Source organism: Microcaecilia unicolor, chromosome 5 (genome assembly GCF_901765095.1).
Source record: "Microcaecilia unicolor chromosome 5, aMicUni1.1, whole genome shotgun sequence".
Classification (NCBI taxonomy): Eukaryota; Metazoa; Chordata; class Amphibia; order Gymnophiona; family Siphonopidae; genus Microcaecilia; species Microcaecilia unicolor.
Genome location: NC_044035.1, coordinates 29,920,465 through 29,941,040, shown reverse-complemented (window position 1 = coordinate 29,941,040; position 20,576 = coordinate 29,920,465). Strand labels below are relative to the sequence as shown.

Here is a 20,576-nt window from a genome sequence, read left to right as displayed (position 1 = left end):
ATTGGTGCTGTACCCTATTTCTTTCGTAATTATTCTCTTTTGCTAAAACAGCTTCTCCTGTGTATTGATGACTTGCCCCCTGTGCTAGTGGACTAAAAGCCTATACTTATGTTCTTTGAGGGGGTCTTTTACTAAGCCATGGTAGCATTTTTAGCTTACGGTAGAAATCAGCTGGCAGTAAACGCTGAGATGCCCATTATACTCCCATGGATTAGTTGCTTTGTTATATTTGTATTCTGGTTTATTTCTGTACAAAGTTCTCTTTGTGTAAACTTCTAATTTCTATAAATAAAAATTGTAAAAATCCAAGCAAAAAATTAAACATAATCAAGGCACTGAAAACACAGAATCACAGAACATCAGAAAGATAAGAACAGACACTCAAGAATTATAGTTACAAGTTAGAGCAGCAAAATAAAAAGGAGGGGGAACAAGGGACAGTATGTCTTGTTTCGTATCAAAGTCGTTAACTCGCGAGAGGATTGTGAAAAATTACAGAAGGACCTTACGAGACTGGGAGAATGGGCGGCTAAATGGCAGATGACATTTAATGTGAACAAGTGCAAGGTGATGCATGTAGGAAAAAAGAACCCGAATTATAGCTACGTCATGCAAGGTTCCACGTTAGGAGTTACAGACCAAGAAAGGGATCTGGGTGTCATCGTTGACAATACACTGAAACCTTCTGCTCAGTGTGCTGCTGCGGCTAGGAAAGTGAATAGAATGTTGGGTATTATTAGGAAAGGTATGGAGAACAGGTGTGAGGATGTTATAATACCGTTGTATCGCTCCATGGTGCGAACGCACCTTGAGTATTGTGTTCAATTCTGGTTGCCGCATCTCAAGAAAGATATGGTAGAACTGGAAAAGGTGCAGCGAAGGGCGACAAAGATGATAGCGGGGATGGGACGACTTCCCTATGAAGAAAGACTAAGGAGGCTAGGGCTTTTCAGCTTGGAGAAGAGACGGCTGAGGGGAGACATGATAGAGGTATATAAAATAATGAGTGGAGTGGAACAGGTGGATGTGAAGCGTCTGTTCACGCTTTCCAAAAATACTAGGACTAGGGGGCATGCGATTAAACTACAGTGTAGTAAATTTAAAACAAATAGGAGAAAATGTTTCTTCACCCAACGCATAATTAAACTCTGGAATTCGTTGCCAGAGAACATAATGTTTTCCGGTACAGACCCCTGATATAGGCTTTATGCCGAAACACGGTACTGTGTCGGGTCTTGAAGAATAAAGGTTTTGATCATTTAAATTCCTTGTCCTTCTCTTCCTTTGCGGGAGAGCCCTGCTGATTACATTACTCTTATGGCTGGTGAGTACTCTTTCTTATGACATCATTTCTGTAATACTACTTATTCTTCAATCCTGGGTGTATGACCTTTTTCTATGTTTGTATTCCACCTCAAACTCTTTAGGGAGTAAGCAGAACATGAGAAGACTATAATGTAATATAAAGTTAAATGCCAACAATTTCATGAGCAGTTGCCCCGTTTTACAAACCTGCACATGAAAGAGCTGCCAATTATGTACTAAGACCACAACTTTAAAATGTTTTAATTTCATAGGTGGATGAAAACTTTATGGAATTAAGGAAAATGACTCCCTTAATCTTTCTTGTAAAGTCCTGGCACTTTTAAAACCATGTATGTGCCGCTGTGTAGAAGTTTTTGCTCATACATAAGAATTCCCTTTGTGAAATAGGGGATACACATGTAGATTTTAGCCCACCCAAGTCCCTCCTAGACCACACCCCCTTTAAATCTCTATGGATCTTCACATGTAAATTGCAGATTTCTGAAGTTAGCTTTTACATGTGTATGTAAAAATTCAGATGCCTGTATTTTCCACATGGAAATCACAAATAGGACTTCAAAAAATACCCTGCCTTACCCCCCCCCCCCCTCCCAGAGAATACAACTTGAACCTCTAAAAAAAAGTTTTTATAAATTAACTAGAAACAATGATATGCTTTCATACTGCGTATACTGTTTATTTAATGTCATTTAGTAAAGTGTTGTATCTGGTTTTCATTATTTAGGTGACTGCTGGTGGGAGAGCAACCTACTATGTGTCCTACAGAAGGGAAGCTTTTGCGCAGATAAAATTGCCAAAATATTCACTGCCAAAGGTAATACATTTTTCAAATTTGTGAACTAAATATTGGAGCTGTACCAAATAGCATATTTTACTATTCGGCCAAATACGAATACTGAATACGAATAATGAGCACTTGACTTTTAACATAATAAATCATTAAAGAAGTAAAAGAAATCAGAGATTACGTGTTTATTTCAGTAGGATTTAGCACAGTAGAGCCCCAGATTATTTGTATTCAAATTTAAATCACTAATGTATTTGGGTCACTATTTGGGGCCAAATCAAATCTAATATGAATAATTGGTAACGTCCTACAAAATTTTCATGATTGTGGATACACGTTGATACAAAACAAATCACTATGGAAAAGACTGTATTTGTGTCATAGCTGTGGCCCTCTGGCATCACAACTCACTCGTTTCCACTGCTGGGCAGCAGGTCCAGATGTGGTGGTGTGCCCGGGGTCTGCCCCCACTACTGCTGCTCCTTGGCCTGCCATGGATCCTTCAAGCTGTTCGTCCACCGGCCTCCCTGTGCGTGCGTGAGTGGGACTGTTCTCTTTCCCCCTGCGGGCGAGGTTAGGTGATGACATCAGATGCCTGGAGCTCCATTTGAGGGAAGGGCTGCCTCAGCTTCCTTGCCTTGCATCAGGTCTCCAAGCTTCCAGAATCCAGCTACCAGGTCTCCAGTTCCAGCGTTCTGCTTCCATCTCCTGCTTCCAGTTTGCTACTTCAAATCTTCAGCTTCCGATATCCTGCTTCCAGAACTCAGCATTGAGCTCCCGCTTCCAGCGTGCAGCTTCCAGCTTCTCGCTGTCAGTTCCAGATTCTGGCTTTCAGCTTCCAATCCTTAGCTCCAACCTCAAGCTCAGGTAGTCCTTCCCTTCTCAGTTTCTGCCTGTCAAACTGGGTGATTTGTCTACCATCAGTTGGGGGCTACCTGACCCCTGTGTTAATTGGGCTGTGCTAATCCAACTATGGTCCAAGGGCTTACCAACCCCTGAATGTGACAGTTGCCAAGTCCATAAGCTCAGATGAGTCATCCACTCTGCGGTTACTGCAACAACTGGCCCTGCAGTTTCAGCAGTTGTCTATCTAGATGGACCGGTTACAGGAATCAGCGTTGCTACAAGATGCGACCGCAGTTGTCCCAGAGCCTACCTTACCTACATCTGTACCTGTTACTTCTAGCGTCCACCTGACACTTCCTCCTAGGTACGATGGTAACCCCAAGATGTGTAGAGGATTTATAAATCAATGCTTAATCATCTTCGAACTTCAAGCTAGAGACTTTCCATCCAGCCAAGCCTGTGTGGTCTATATCATATCTTTATTGACGAGCCAGGCCCTTGTGTGGGCTTCACCACTCTGGGAACCCACCTCAACAATAGCCAATATTGATAACTTCATCCCTAAATGCTGCCATTTAGATGTAGGGATGCATCTAAAGTTAGGACCATACAGGTCCTTTTACTAAGCTGCAGTAAAAAGTGGCCTTAGCTCACCCTTGCACGGTTCTTTCTCATGTACTAAGTCCATTTTTACTACAGTAAAAATGTCTATTTTGTATCTTTTTTGTATTAATGGTCATGCTGTAATGTAATGTTACCATTAGCGTGCAACTATTTTGAAAAATTACCAAGTGTGTACTTACTGCCTTTGATTTTGTAGGCGGTAGGGGTTAACGCTATCCGCGTACTAACCAGTTAGCATGTGGTAATGTAGATTTGCTAACTCGCTGGCACAAGAATGCCCACTCTCTGTCCCCTGAGACACCCTCTCAAAAAAGAACATTTTTGAGCGCATGGTTAGCGCTCGCACATTTGGCAGTTACCACAGGACATCTGAGCATGTCCCACGATACTTGATTTTAAACTGTGTCAAGGGCTCATTAGCGCCTAACGCAGCATATTAAAATGACCTCAGTCAGCTTAATTTGTAATTGAGCACAGAAATGAAACCCAACAATTAGATTCTGACATTAATTGACTTGACTAGACCTATGATGCTGATACTAAGGGCCTTGTTTACTAAGCCACGCTGTAGGCGCGCTAACTTATTAGCGTGCACTAAAAATTAGTGCGTACTAATGCTAGAGACACCCACATTAGCGCACGCTAAAACGTTAGCACGCCTATAGCGTGGCTTAGTAAACAGAGCCCTAATTTACTTGCTTGGATTGAATTTTATGCTATGTTATAATATGTCTTATATCCCACCATATAACTTGTCAGTTCGGGGGGGGGGGGGGGGGGGGGGGTATAAAAAATCAAGAGACCAGATCCATACTTTCTGAGAATTACAACCCTCCAATTACAACAATTATGACCTGGTTTGCGGAAACAAAAATATTTTCAAATTCTTCCTAAATGATACATAATATTCACAGCATCTCAAGAATCAAGGAAATGAATTCTAAATTGCAGCCATCTGATAATAAAGCCACACAAAAAAAAAATGTTTAACTGATTTTAAAGTGATAACGTATGATCTTGAGTCTTGGTGGGTACAAGATGATCAAGAAAGGTATTAGAGAAATCAGTAGAAATAGGATGTTTTGTCTTTCCTAACAGGATATGCATATTATCAGTACAGATGAGAACCAGGTCTTTGCTGCCGTCCAAGAGTGGAACCAGAATGAAACTTATAACCTTTACATATCTGACACTCGAGGAGTCTACTTCACACTGGCTTTGGAGAATGTGAAAAGTAGCAGAGGACTTGAGGGGAACATCATCATTGACCTTTATGAGGTGGGCAGTCAAGGTTATTCTGTAGTAAGCCCTACAACGAAAACACAGCTCATCTGCCAGTTCTGATAAGCTTGAAGTTCTTGTCATAATGTCAAGGCTTTTCCTGTTTTTATGAAACAACTTTGCAAACGAGACAGGTAAAGAGAAAAGAAAGAGCAGAAATGTAATGAAAAAATTAGAAAATGCTGGGTTCTCTTTGTTTTTGTTTTTTTGCAGTGGGGAAAATAACCACTTTTGTGTCTATGCTATATTGTAAGTACTATTATAATATTAGTAAAAAAGGCCCGTTTCTGACACAAATGAAACGGGCGCTAGCAAGTTTTTCCTCGGAGTGTGTATGTTTGAGAAAGTGTATGTGAGAGTGACTGTCCAGCTTATAATTGAAAAAGAAAAACGCCTATATTGCGACCCAAATCGGGAGATAGACGTTTATCTCACAAAAACGAATAAAGCGGTATAATCGAAAGCCAAATTTGGACGTTTTCAACTGCAGTCCGTCGCGGATACGGACAAAGTTGATGGGGGCGTGTCGAAGGCGTGGTGAAGGCGGAACTGGGGCGTGGTTATCGGGCGATCAGAGATGGGCGCCTTTCGCCGATAATGGAAGAAAAATATGCGTTTTTAGCGAGAATTTAGGGCACTTTTCCTGGACCCTGTGTTTCCACGAATAAGGCCCCAAAAAGGGCCCTAAATGACCAGATGACCATTGGAGGGAATCGGGGATGACCTCCCCTGACTCCCCCAGTGGTCACAAACCCCCTCCCACCACAAAATATGCCGTTTCACAACTTTTTATTTTCACCCTCAAATGTCATACCCACCTCCCTGGCAGCACTATGCAGGTCACTGGAGCAGTTATTAGGGGGTGCAGTGGACTTCAGGCAGGTGGACCCAGGCCCAACCCCCCCCCCCCCATCTGTTACACTTGTGCTGGTAAATGGGAGCCCTCCAAACCGCCCCCCAAACCCACTGTACCCACATGTAGGTGCCCCCCTTCACCCCTTAGGGCTATAGTAATGGTGTAGACTTGTGGGTGGTGGGTTTTGAGGGGGATTTGGGTGGCTCAACACCCAAGGGAAGGGTGCTATGCACCTGGGAGCTCTTTTACCTTTTTTTTTTTTTTGTAAAAGTGCCCCCTAGGGTGCCCGGTTGGTGTCCTGGCATGTGAGGGGGACCAGTGCACTACGACTCCTGGCCCCTCCCACGAACAAATGCCTTGGATTTATTCGTTTTTGAGCTGGGCGCTTTCATTTTCCATTATCACTGAAAAACAAAAACACCCAGCTCACAAATTGTCGAATAAAACATGGACGTCTATTTTTTTCGAAAATACGGTTCGGTCCGCCCCTTCACAGACCCGTTCTCGGAGATAAACGCCCATGGAGATAGACATTTTTGTTCAATTATGCCCCTCTGTGTGTGAGAGAGAGAGTGAATGTGCGAGTGTGTGTGTGTGTGAGAGAGAGAGAGTGAGTCTGGGTGCGAGTGTGTCTGTGAGAGAGAGAGAGTGTATGTGTGAGAATGAGAGTGTGTGCAAGTGCGTATGTGAGGTACAGTGAGAGAGAGAGAGAGAGAGAGTGTGTTTCACACAGATACAGTGTGTGCGAGAGGGAGAGTGTGTGTGAGACACAGACTCTCTGTGAGTCTGAGTGTATGAGACCAAGAGAGTGTGTGAGTGACTGTGTGACACATAGAGAGTGAATGTGATACAGTGTGAGACATAGAGTGTGTGAGAGTGAGAGAGTGTGTGTGAGAGAGAGTGTGTGTGTGACAGAGATACCTCCCCCCTCTCTCTGGTGTCAGCCCCCCCCCCCTCTCTCTCTGGTGTCTGAGCATTACTGTGCAGGACGCTGAGCTCTGGCTGTGCTTCAAGGAACTGACCAATCCAATTTAATAGAATGCACCTCCAACATTCTGAAGCCGAGAAACCTCGTGTGGTTGGTCACTTCTGCTTGTGACGAACCCGGAAGTACGTGATGTCAATTCAGGAGATGGATACAGAGAGCAGGAATGCCTCAGCCATGCAGTCAGCTTCAGAATGTTGGAAGTGCGTTTTATTATATAGGATGAGGACCTTTTACTAAAGTGCATCAGGAAATGGGCTTAGCGTGTTTTAACGTGGGACTTTCCTATGCCCTAAGCCCATTTTTAACACGGCAGTATTTAAGGCATTTTTCTAAATTTTTTTTCAGGTCTTGCGCTAATGTTTGCATCAGCGCAAGTTACCTGAACAAAGTTAACACAGGAGTGCTTACCACCTCCTATCTGGCGCTCCCTCATTAACTCCACATTATGCATTCAGCGTTCACTAATACAAATGCACGGGTTGGATAACGCTTCCACTCACATGCCCCTCCCATGACACACCCCCTCCTGAAAAAATTACAAACAAACAAATAATACAAGATTAGCATGCACTGGTAGGCAAATTACCATATAACTCTGATACATTTTGCGGTAAGTATTTTTTTCCCACGTTAAGTGCGCATTAGCACTTAACACAGTTTACTACTACTACTACTACTATTTAGCATTTCTATAGCACTACAAGGCGTACGCAGCGCTGCACAAACATAGAAGAAAGACAGTCCCTGCTCAAAGAGCTATGTAATAAAAGTGAGCCAAGTATAGGACAATCAAGCCATTGTGACATCACTGATGAGGTTGGCTCTTATTGGTGGCCTGAGGCATTATGACATCACAATATTAGCTCTGGTTACAAGAGACTACTACTACTATTTATCACTTCTATAGCACTACAAGGCATACGCAGCGCTGCACAAACATAGAAGAAAGACAGTCCCTGCTCAAAGAGCTTACAATCTAATAGACAAAAAATGAAGAAAGAAAGCAAATCAAATCAATTAATGTGAACGGGAAGGAAGAGAGGAGGGTAGGTGGAGGCGAGTGGTTACAAGTGGTTACGAGTCAAAAGCAATGTTAAAGAGGTGGGCTTTCAGTCTAGATTTAAAGGTGGCCAAGGATGGGGCAAGACGTAGGGGCTCAGGAAGTTTATTCCAGGCGTAGGGTGCAGTGAGACAGAAGGCGCGAAGTCTGGATTTGGCAGTAGTGGAGAAGGGAACAGATAAGAAGGATTTTTCCATGGAGCGGAGTGCACGGGAAGGGGTGTAGGGATGGACGAGTGTGGAGAGATACTGGGGAGCAGCAGAGTGAGTACATTTATAGGTTAGTAGAAGAAGTTTGAACAGGATGCGAAAACGGATAGGGAGCCAGTGAAGGGTCTTGAGGAGAGGGGTAGTATGAGTAAAGCGACCCTGGCAGAAGATGAGACGGGCAGCAGAGTTTTGAACTGACTGGAGAGGAGAGAGGTGACTAAGTGGGAGGCCAGCAAGAAGCAGATTGCAGTAGTCTAAACGAGAGGTGACAAGGGTGTGGATGAGGGTTTTGGTAGAGTGCTCGGAAAGAAAGGGGCAGATTTTACGGATGTTGTAAAGAAAGAAACGACAGGTCTTGGCAATCTGCTGGATATGAGCAGAGAAGGAGAGAGAAGAGTCAAAGATGACCCCAAGGTTTCGAGCTGAGGAGACAGGGAGAATGAGAGAGCCATCAACAGAAATAGAAAACGGGGGGAGCGGGGAGGTGTGTAAAAGGGTCCCTGTATTTCCAAGTTTAATGGAGACTTACTATCCTGCCCATCAAACACAATTATCTGAGTGGCTTACAAAGCTAATTATGGGGTAGAGCAACAAGGCGTACCACAAAGATCAGCAGATGTAATTACAACACCCCTCCACCTACCTATTCCAGAAATGTCTTCTTTATTATAAATGCTTGCTTATATTCTTTATTGTTTTCACGACCTGTATGCAACAATAACTGTTATCTTCCCATCTTTGTCTACCAATGACGATAGATTGTAAGCCACATTGAGCCTGCAAATAGGTGGTAAAATGTGGGATACAAATGTAATAAATAAATAGATACGACAAGCCAGGTTAGGTCTATCTACTAAAATGCACCAAACGTTTTACACAAACGTTCATTAAATGTGTGGGGAATTTTTTTGTTTTTACATGGACGTGTATGCCAAAAGGCCTGGTTGAAAACTTAGCAATACTTGTTTCCTATTCACAACTTCCCTATAAAGAAAGCTACGTGTTTTGCAGAAAATGGCATTTGAGGGTGTATTTTCTTGCATTTATGTTTATTCCGCACTTGATATACTGCCTTTTTGTAAAGACAGTCAAAGCGGTTTACATATACTATTTTCTTTCATTTAGTACTCCAAAAATAGCTATTGAGCTGTTATGTGTGAATTTGCACAATACAAGAGCGTAACCTGGGGGTGATCATATCTGATGCTCCTAAGGTGACCAAACTGATAGATAAGACAACAGGAAAAGCTGGAAGGATGCAGGTGTGCACTAGGAGATAAATAGCCAACAGGATAAAAACAGGTGATAATCCCTCTGTGTTAGTCTCTGTGTGAGGAAGTCTATGGGATGCTGCCCCTCTCCCTTAGGAGCACTCCCTCACAGTGTCAGAGCCACCTTAAACCCCATAGTCCTGCCCAAGGTGGAAGCGACATGGGAGGGGTGGAGCCAGAAGGGCATGGTCCAGGAAGTATATAAAGTGAGTCCATTGCAAGGTTAAGGAGGCCCAGAGAGAAGCAGTGACGACCCATGACATTTGCCTCCACAACTTATATGTGAACTGCCATTGCTACAGACAGGTAGGCCAAGCTCCACCGGGAACCTTGTGGATTTTGTATTTTGACCTGAGTAATTGCTAGAGCCTGCCCTGATAACTTTGAGGAACCGGGCCAGGGACAAATAGTGTGCTTCTGGACTGAGAGACCCTAAGGTACATCGTGGCCCTGTAGGAGCAAGCCACACAAGGGCATTGGACTACTTTGTGTTGCCTTTTTTCCTCCTACCTCTGAGCGGAACAGGACCCCAGACCTACCGTCTTTAATATATACTCTTTCTCTTTGTCTGCAACTACTGTGTGGCTGAGTCTTGCTTGGGCACAGGACTCACCCTCATTCACACTTCTACACTCTGATAAGACCTCATTGGAGTAATGTGTACAATTCTGGAATGTGCATTTTCAAAACACTACTATAGATTAAGTTGGTCCAGAGGGCAGCTACTGTAGTGACAAACTTAGGGTTTCTTTTTACTAAGGTGTGCTAAATCCTAAGCAGTCCATTTTATTCCTATGGCCTTCTTATCATTTAGCATGTGCTAAATCTGTTAGCACACCTTTGTAGAAGGAGCCTTTAAGGAACCAAGCATATAGACTCTGGAGGAAAAGTGGGAAAGGGAAGAGTAATTTAAATACCTCTAGGTATAAAGAACACTGGAGTCAGAACTTTTTCAGTGGAAAGGAGGCGCAGAAACAAAAGGGACACAGGATGGAAGTGAAAGGGTACAGACCCAGCAGTAATCTCCGGAAATATTTCTTAATGAAAGGAACAACACCCTAATGGAGGTGGTAGAGATGAGAGCAGTATCAGAATTCAAGAGAGATTATGGGACTATCACAAAGGATCGTTGAGGAAGGGGTTTTTTTTTTGTTACATTTGTACCCCACGCTTTCCCACTCATGGCAGGCTCAATGCGGCTTACATGGGGCAATGGAGGGTTAAATGATTTGCCCAGAGTCACGAGGAGCTGCCTGTGCCTGAAGTGGGAGTCAAACTCAGTTCCTCAGGACCAAAGTCCACCACCCTAACCACTAGGCTACTCCTCCACTGTTGCTACTATTTGAGATTCTACATGGAATGTTGCTATTCCACTAGCAACATTCCATGTAGAAGTCAGCCCTCGCAGATCACCAATGTGGCCGCACAGGCTTCTGCTTCTGTGAGTCTGACGTCCTGCACGTACGTGCAGGACATCAGACTCACAGAAACAGAAGCCTGCGCAGCCTTCTACATGGAATGTGCTAGTGGAATAGCAACATTAACATTCCATGTCGAATCTCAAATAGTAGCAACAGAATCTCAATAGTAGCAACATTCCATGTAGAATTTCCAATAGTAGCAACATTCCATGTAGAATCTCCAATAGTATCTATTTTATTTTTGTTACATTTGTACCCTGCGCTTTCCCACTCATGGCAGGCTCAATGCGGCTTACATGGGGCAATGGAGGGTTAAGTGACTTGCCCAGATGCCTAGTTCCTCAGTTCCCCAGGACCAAAGTCCACCACCCTAACCACTAGGCAGTTGGTTTAGAAAGGCAGAATGGAAAGTCTGCATGGTCTTTTCTGCTATCATTTTCTATGTTACTGTGTGAACATTTGATGGAGCAAAGGGGAGTACCAGTTCACAATGCAGGCCGTCAGGATCTGGGTCTTTCAGCACTGTAGTATCTCTCTGCGCTGCACTGTTTATTTGTGGCGTGAGTATGCATTTCTATGCTGTGGCAGTTGTCAGCGCTGTATCTGTTAGGCTACCTGTTCTGCATCAGGGGGAGGCAGAGGAAGAGCCATCAGTGTGAGAGGAGGCGGCGCTGGAGGAAGTCTCTGGCCTACACAGTACCACAAGCAGATGTGGGCATGGTTACTGGCATTGAAGGGAGTCTCTGTCCCATGGTTATTATTATTAGTCACATTTGTATCCCACATTTTCCCACCTATTTGCAGGCTCAATGTGGCTTACATAGTACCGTAGTGGCATTTGCCAGTTCCAGAATGAACAAATACAGGTGTTATTGTCGTAAAATAGGTTCATGTAAGGTAGGTGTATTAGGGGAACTTAGGAAGGAAGAGGGAAGTTGGGAGTGTCCATTACGATTTTTGGTTTTGTTGTGTTGCAGGTGCTCAGGCTTTTATGTTGGGTCGGTGGGATATGCCTTTTTGAACAGGATTGTTTTTAGTTCTTTCTGGAAATTTAGGTGGTCCTACGTTGTTTTTACTATTTTTGGCAGTGCGTTCCATAGTTGTGCGCTTAAATAGGAAAAGCTAGATGCATACGTTGATTTGTATTTGAGTTCTTTGCTGCTTGGGTAGTGAAGATTTAGGTATGTTCGTGCTGATCTTGTTGCGTTTCTGGTTGGCAGGTCTATGAGGTCTGTCATGTATCCCGGGGCTTCGCCGTAGATAATTTTATGAACCAGGGTGCAGATTTTAAAAGCGATACGTTCTTTGATTGGGAGCCAGTGTAGTTTTTCTCGGAGGGGTTTGGCGCTTTTAAAACGTGATTTTTCCAAATATAAGCCTGGCTGCCGTGTTTTGAGCAGTCTGAAGTTTCTTTATAATTTGGTGCATGAGGAAGTCTTTGGCCAATCTCTGTGTCGGGAGACGTCACGGGTGTGGTTACCAGTGCTGGAGGAATTCTGCGGCCTATCTCTGTACTGAGAGGAGGAGTTGATGCCGTTTTCAGCACAGATTTTGTTGATCTTGTCACTCAGCGTTAGATACACAGGCAAAGGTGGCAGTTGGGGTAGTGGAGCACTCATTTGTGGCTCAAAGGAGGCCCAGGAAGTGTAACAGTGGTGGCGGCTAGATTGTTGAAAGTTGTTGGGTGATCTACCGTTTGTGGAAGAGATGCATAGGTTGATGCCAATGGAAGAGCAGGATGGAGCTCAACAGATGTGAAAGCAGAGGCATGGTGCAGTTCTTTCAAGACATTACTGCGACTCTGGGGGAACTTAGAACAGTGGAGGAGTGGCCTAGTGGTTAGGGTGGTGGACTTTGGTCCTGGGGAACTGAGTTTGATTCCTGGCACAGGCAGCTCCTTGTGACTCTGGGCAAGTCACTTAACCCTCCATTACCCCATGTAAGCCACATTGAGCCTGCCATGAGTGGGAAAGTGTGGGGTACAAATGTAATAAAAATTATGGTCAAGGTCCAAACAGCAGACACACACATGGTGGGTATTAGAAAGATTCAAAATAGTGCCCACTATGTTATAGCATATTATCAGTAATACTATATTCATAAATAATTCCCCACTTAATAGATGATTACTGTATATTGTTTTTCTTCGGACCATCAGAGGTAGACCCAGAGTCGCTTATTAGTCACCATAACACTTTTTTATGTATGGTGACAGGGTTCGTACCCTTTTTGTCATAGGTCAAAAATATGGTTTTTTATATAAATCAGTAATATATATATTTTTTATGCATTTCAAAACATCTATATTCATAAGGAAATGATATAAACTTCTTTTACTTAGCTTTTATAGATTTATGTCAGCTGAAAAATAGGGTTGCACAGCAGCTTATATAGGTTCTTGTGAAGCTGAAAAAATAGGGCTACGCAGGACGTCAGACTCACAGAAGCAGAAGCCTGTGTGGCCACATTGGTGATCTGCAAGGGCCGACTTCTACATGGAAGCCTGTGTGGCCACATTGGTGATCTGCAAGGGCCGACTTCTACATGGAATGTTGCTAGTGGAATAGCAACATTCCATGTAGAATCTCAAATAGTAGCAACAGTGGAGGAGTGGCCTAGTGGTTAGGGTGGTGGACTTTGGTCCTGAGGAACTGAGTTCGATTCCCACGTCAGGCACAGGCAGCTCTTTGTGACTCTGGGCAAGTCACTTAACCCTCCATTGCCCCAGGTATAAATAAGTACCTGTATATGTAAGCCACATTGAGCCTGCCATGATTGGGAAAGTGCGGGGTACAAATGTAAATAAAAAAAATGTGGTGGCCTAGGGAGAGATTAGTGTTTATACATACATGTTGCATATTTGATGGGGGGGACAAATTATAGCTCATGGCTTGTGGGCAGAGTTAAACATTCAACCCAGGGGTCTTGAGGGGATATCAATCAGTAAGAGGAAAGTTGTAATTTGTGATTACCTAACCTTTAAGGATCTCATGGTTGTGGTAGTGGTGGGAGCTGAAGCACTGCCAAGAACATTAGAATCTAGATTAATTTTTTTGGGGTGGGCGGAGGGATAAAGTTAAATATACTTGGTCAGGTGCTTTTAAATTTCATAGGCTCATTATAATTTGCAAGGTTTATGCCTTTGCAATGTTAATGAGAATTATTTGCCACACTTCAACAATTATTGCCAATAGCATGTGATAATGTGGTTTTAATATGTTCTAAGTTGCAAATTCAGCATCTGTATATTTTAATTTAGAAGACACCCAACCCGACAGAGTGATGTACATTAGAACTTTAAAAAGATTAAGAACCTCTAACAAAGTGCAAAACAAAATAATGAATGAATCATCTAAAAGCATTAATATACATTGGTTTGCAGTGTAAAGCATTAGCGCAAACTGGTAAATGCACCTCTGAAGTCTCACCTTCAATGACATATAGGAAGAGATTTTTAAAATATGCAAAATTATGGCAAGACTTCAGTCTTAATGTCTATAGCACATAGGGAACAGTTTCAGAATGTTCAAATATGCCTGTAGACCTGCATTCAGATTTTCGGAGGGCAATTCCTTGTGGGGTTTCCTTTTTAAATACTCAGAGGCAGCTAGGCAGTGGTGTACCAAGGTGGGGGCGGTCCGCCCCAGGTGCACGCCGCTGGGGGTTGCCGCGGCGCGCGCCTGCTCTGAGTTCACTGACATCGCACGTTCGCTGCAGCTCCCTCTGCCCTGGAACAGGTTACTTCCTGTTCCGGGTCAGAGGGAGCTGCAGTGAACCGCGAAGTCAGGGAACTCTGAGCAGGCGCGCGCTGCGGCACCCCCCCCCAGCGGCGTGCCCCCCGGGGGGGGGTATGCGCTGCATCGGGGGGGGGGGCGCCGCCCCTGGTGTCCGCCTCCCTAGGAACGCCACTGCAGCTAGGGCCAGAGATAGGGATATGGGTTTGGTCTGTGTCTTTGGTTCAGAAAATGTTATCCGTAAAAAGAATACACACTAAAATCAACTTTAACATACAACTTCTAAATTAATATACATAAAATGGATCTATTGGGTGTTAACATATTTTTATGTGCTTTAATCAAATTTTACACACGCAGCTTTGTGAAAGAAACGGAAAAAAATGTCCAAAATCTACAGAAAAACTGAAAAAAGATCTGAAAGTGAACCAATTTTTGTCCTGTGCACATTCCTAGCACCCCCAATCGCTACCACTGTCGCCTCCGTCTCCTGCTCTCAGGTCGCCGGCGCTGCAGTCCCCAGTCTCCACCTGCCCACCCCCAGCCCCGTCGATAGCCTCCCTCCGTCCGCCACTGGGCCCCCTGCATTCAAATCGTCTGCTGTAACTTCCTGTTGCCGTGAGGGTGGGGCACAGTGAGGGAAGACCCGAAGGGAGGTGATCTGCCGCTTTCATACGGAGGTGAGGCGCTGCCGATTGGGGGGGGGGGGGAGGTGGCCCTGGCATGCACCCAATTTGCACCTAACTTAGGTGCAGGTATTTAGGCCTGGTTTTAGGTGGCCTAAATGGGTGTGCCCAAATTTTAGGTGCAAGAACGGTGCCTGAGCGTATTCTATAAACTATGCGGCACCGATTTTTAAGTTGCCATGTATAGAATTTCCCTCTAAGTGCATTCACAGTAACTTAGACTAAGGTACCACACGCTAATGGACATTTTAACGTACAACCTGAAAAAAAAAACGCTGAACATGCATTAAGTTTAAGTTTAATTAGAACTTGATATACTGCCTTTAGGCCAAAGCGGTGCACAATTTATATAATAATTCTAAGAGCTGGAAAGGAAATCCATAAAAGACAGGAAAGGACTCAGTTACACAGAACACATTCGTCCAAAATAAAGTACATAAAACAGGTTCAATTACAAATAAAATTGATGCACTTGTACTGCAAAGTCAGGCTGCTGCCTACAGGGGAAGCTCTGACCTAATTTCAGGTGATAAATTGTTAAGGCACAGCGATTGCAAAATATTTATTGGAATGACCCAAAAGTTATTTAGCAGTTACTAATATTCTCTGAAGACAAAGGTATGCCAGTCACACAAGCTCTCCCTCTTTCCCTTCCAGAGCTGAGATCTTTGGCTTAAAAACAAAAGTGGGGTTTGCACCCTGGCTGCAGAAACATGGAAGCTGCCTCCCATTCTCAGAGGCCCATTGGATTTGAAACATCTAGGTCATAACATGTTTAATCCTAGTGGTGTTTTAGAAAATGCTCTGCCGATGCGGGAGTGACTATCCTGCTTATAATCGAAAGAGAAAAACACCTATATTCCAACCTAAATCGGGACATGGACGTCTTTCTCACGCGGGTGCCCAAATCGGTATAATCGAAAGCCGATTTTGGGCATTTCCAACTGCACTCCGTTGCGGGAACGAATAAAGTTGATGGGGGCGTGTCGGAGGCGTGGTGAAGGCGGGACTGAGGCGTGGTTATCGGCTGAGCAGAGATGTGCGTGCTCGGCCGATAATGGAAAAAAGAAAGGCGTTTTTAGAGAGAATTTAGGTCACTTTTGTTGGACCTGTTTTTTTCACGAATTGGTCCCAAAAAAGTGCCCTAAATGACCAGATGACCACGGGAGGGAACCGGGGATGACCTCCCCTGACTCCCCCAGTGGTCACTAACCCACTCCCACCAAAAAAAAAACGAATGTTAAACACTTTTTTTTCCAACTTGTAAGCCAGCCTCAAATGTCATCCCCAGCTCCATGACAGCAGTATGCAGGTCCCCGAAGTAATTTTAGTTTAGTTGGTGCTGCGCGGGACCCATGCAGAGAGGAAAAATCGGAAGAAAAAAAAAAAACAAGCAAGTGCAGTCAGGGACGTCTAAATTACCAGGATAGTAAAAGGGGGATTTGAACCAGCAACCTTCTGTTTACAAGCTCAGTGCTCAAGCCAGTGCACCACATTATTCAGTTGCTGTAGATGTCCTTCCCTTTCCATTAAGTCCCTCCAAGTTTCTGTCAGCCAATCACAGCTGTTTAGCTGACACCATGACCAAATGCCTTGGATTTGGTCGTTTTTGAGCTGGGCCGCTTCGGTTTCGATTATCGCTAAAAAACAAAAACGCCCAGTTCAAAAAAACGCCCTAATCCAATGTATTTTCGAAAAAAAAGATGGACGTCCATTTTTTTCGAAAATACAGTTCGGCCCGCCCCTTCACAGACCCGTTCTCAGAGATGGACGTTCTTACACATAGGCGTTCGCGTTTGATTATACCCCTCTATGTATTTACCAGCACACACAGCGGTAGCAGTAATTTTAGAAATATACACATGGATAAAATGAATGGTATAGACCCAGTAGTTCATACATTTAAATGCTACCAATTAAATTATATAGATGTAATTTTAATTTGTTTTTATTTGGAGGCAGAAATAATTTAGAAGTAAGAATAACTCTCTTAATTCCTTGAGTAAAGCTCTGGCTGAAACAAGTACTTTTTAAAAATTGTGCATGGTCCTGAGCTGAGGACATTCCCCCTCCCCACCACCACACAAACTTGTATTCCATTTACGAAATGAGGAATGCACTTGTACACTTCTGCCCCACCTAAACCTCCTCTCAAATCATGTCCCACCATGCCCCCTTGAAATCCCCTGTGTCGTGGATTTCTATTTACAAATGGCAGCTTTCTACAATCTCTATGACATACGTTTGCAATCCACATTTTATCTATTTATTTATTAAATTGGTACCCTGCGCTTTCCCACACATGGCAGGCTCAATGCGGCTTACATAGCACCAATATAAAGAATTACAACGTTGTAAGAAGAATATACAGTTTGTAGTGAACGCAAAATTAATGGGGTTAATGGATAAGTAAATTGAACATAGGAGGAATTGGGAGCAGAGAAATTGAGCGTTGGGAGGTAGGTGTAGGAAGATGGAAAGGAAGGGATAAGGGTATCAAAAAGGATAATGGGGACAAGGTCAATGTAAAACAAATGTCAATAATAATCATGTGGACAAGTTTTGGTTAGGTTGAATTTTTTATTTTATTACATTTGTACCCAGTGCTTTCCCACTCATAGCAGGCTCAATGTGGCTTACATATTATATACAGGTACTTATTTGTACCTGGGGCAATGGAGGGTTAAGTGATTTGCCCAGAATCACAAGGAGCTGCCTGTGCCTGCAGTGGGAATTGAACCCAGTTCCCCAGTACCAAAGTTCACCACTCTAACCACTAGGCCATTCCTCCACAATCATTAGGATAGGCTATTTTGAAGAGATGGGTCTTCTTCAATGCTTTCCTGATGGGCAAAAGGCCGTTAATGGTATGGATAGGTCTTGGTAGAGCATTTTAAAGCTGGCTACCTAAAAAGGAAAAATTGGATGCGTAGAGGGATTTGTACTTAACACCTTTGCAGTTGGGGAGGTGTAAATTAAGGTAAGTACGGGAAGACTTCAGACTGTTCCTGGTTGGGAGGTCTACAAGGTGGAGATGCATTTAAAATAGAGACATGTCTGCCTTGAAAAAGCCATCGAAACACACGTCGTGGTTTAGCCTAATTGGTGAAGTCACTCGTGTGTAAATCTGGGCCAAATTCATACCTATTCCCCTGGATTCTATATAGGTCATCCTAGGTTGAGTGTCCAAATTTGGGTGCGTAGGGCAGATAGGCATGGAAATTAATTAGGGGCATGGAAATAACGTTGGCCCAATGCGGCCACCGGCGGTAGCTCCGCCTTGAGCGCACACCATTTCCGGTGCTACGGAAAATAATTCTTGGGCCGAACGCGGCCGCCATGCCGTAGTTCTCTCTGGAGTGCATGCCATTTCCGACACTACAGAAAGTAATTCCATCATTTCTAGCGCTGCGCTAACCTGGCGGTAATCGGGCAGCACCATGCGCTGCCCAGTTACCATTGAGTTACTTCGGAAGCCCTTATTGCCACCTGAATGGGTGGCAGTAAATGCTCCTCCCCTGCATGGCCATGTGATAAGAATAATTTATTTATTTGTTGCATTTGTATCCCACATTTTCCCACCTATTTGCAGGCTCAATGTGGCTTGCACTGATCTGTCATGGTGAACGCCATTCCAGAGTAATGAGGAAATATTTCTTCACCCAACGCATAATTAAACTCTGGAATTCGTTGCCAGAGAACGTAGTGAAGGCGGTTAGTTTGGCAGAGTTTAAAAAGGGGTTAGACGGTTTCCTAAAGGACAAGTCCATAAACCGCTACTAAATGGACTTGGGAAAAATCCACAGTTCCAGGAATAACATGTATAGAATGTTTGCACGTTTGGGAAGCTCGCCAGGTGCCCTTGGCCTGGATTGGCCGCTGTCGTGAACAGGATGCTGGGCTCGATGGACCCTTGGTCTTTTCCCAGTGTGGCATTACTTAAGTACTTATGTCCTCTACTTGGCTCACTTTTATTAAATAGAGCAGTGATTTAACCTATTGTGATGTCATAGTTACAACATAGTTACAAACAACGGCAAAGATGTACCAGATGCGGACAACCTTGCGAAATACTTCAAGGAGAAAATTATACAACTACAACTCAGAATACCTGCCAGCCCTATTGAGTACGCCACAATTTTAGACTGTCTAGACCCAGAAGAAGGAACATACCCTGCAGACAGAACTTGGACCGAATTCGAAATACTATCTGAAGACCTCATCTCCGAAACTCTCAAAAGATATGCAAAATCCCACTGCAAACTAGACACGTGCCCAAACAACCTCATGAAATCTGCTCCTCAACAATTCATAACAGACCTAACGAACCACGTAAACTTCATGCTACAAAATGGACTCTTCCCAAAAGAAAAATGGAAAAATATTACTCACCCCAATCCCCAAAGACACAAAGAAAAGCACAAGTGAAATAACCAACTACAGGCCAGTAGCATCCATACCTTTAATAACCAAAGTAACAGAAGGAATGGTAACCAAACAACTCACAAACTATCTAAACAAACACTCAATACTACATGACGCCCAATCAGGATTCCGATCGAATCATAGCACAGAAACAGTATTAGTTACCATTATGACCAAATTCAAACAGACAATCGCAACTGGCAACAACATACTCCTCCTTCAATTCGACATGTCAAGTGCCTTTGACATGGTTGACCATGGAATCCTGTTACATATACTCGAATACTTTGGCATTGGAGGTAATGTCCTGAATTGGTTCGAAGGGTTCCTAACCCAATGTTCATATCAAGTCACATCAAATTCGACCACATCTAAGACATGGATACCTGAATGTGGAGTACCACAAGGATCACCGCTCTCACCAACCATTTTCAACTTAATGATGATCCCTTTGGCAAAACTCCTATCAAACCAAAACCTTAACCCATACATTTACGCTGATGATGTGACAATATACATCCCCTTCAAACAGGACATTAACGAAATCGTCAACGAAATTGATCAAAGCCTACACATCATGAACACATGGGCGGATGCATTTCAACTGAAATTAAATGCAGAAAAAACTCAATGCCTGATTCTCACCTCTCAATACAACACAAAAGAATTCACAACCATTAACACTCCAAACCTGAACCTTCAAGTCTCAGAAACGCTAAAGATCCTTGGAATCACCATCGACCGCCACCTAACGCTTGAAACTCATGCTAACAACACAACAAAAAAGATGTTTTACAGCATGTGGAAACTAAAAAAGATAAGACCATACTTCCCAAGATCCGTCTTTCGTAGCCTAGTGCAATCCCTTGTGCTCAGCCACTTGGATTATTGCAACTCACTTTATGCAAGTTGCAAAAAACAAACACTGAGGAAACTGCAAACAGCCCAGAATACGGCAGCCAGACTTATCTTTGGAAGGCCAAAATATGAAAGTGCACAACCATTAAGAGAAAAACTGCACTGGCTTCCACTCAAGGAACGCATAACTTTCAAAGTATGCAC

General features: G+C 43.6%; 1 protein-coding gene across 1 annotated transcript in view; it reads left to right on the top strand.

Annotated features, from left to right (window-relative positions):
- The window catches only part of SORCS3 (sortilin related VPS10 domain containing receptor 3), an 831,591-nt gene that overhangs the window by 519,745 nt on the left and 291,270 nt on the right, over nt 1–20,576 (top strand). The window contains exons 8-9 of the mRNA XM_030204719.1: nt 2,051–2,140; nt 4,682–4,861. Coding sequence (XP_030060579.1) covers nt 2,051–2,140; nt 4,682–4,861 — 270 coding nt within the window. The remainder of the gene's footprint in view (nt 1–2,050; nt 2,141–4,681; nt 4,862–20,576) is intronic.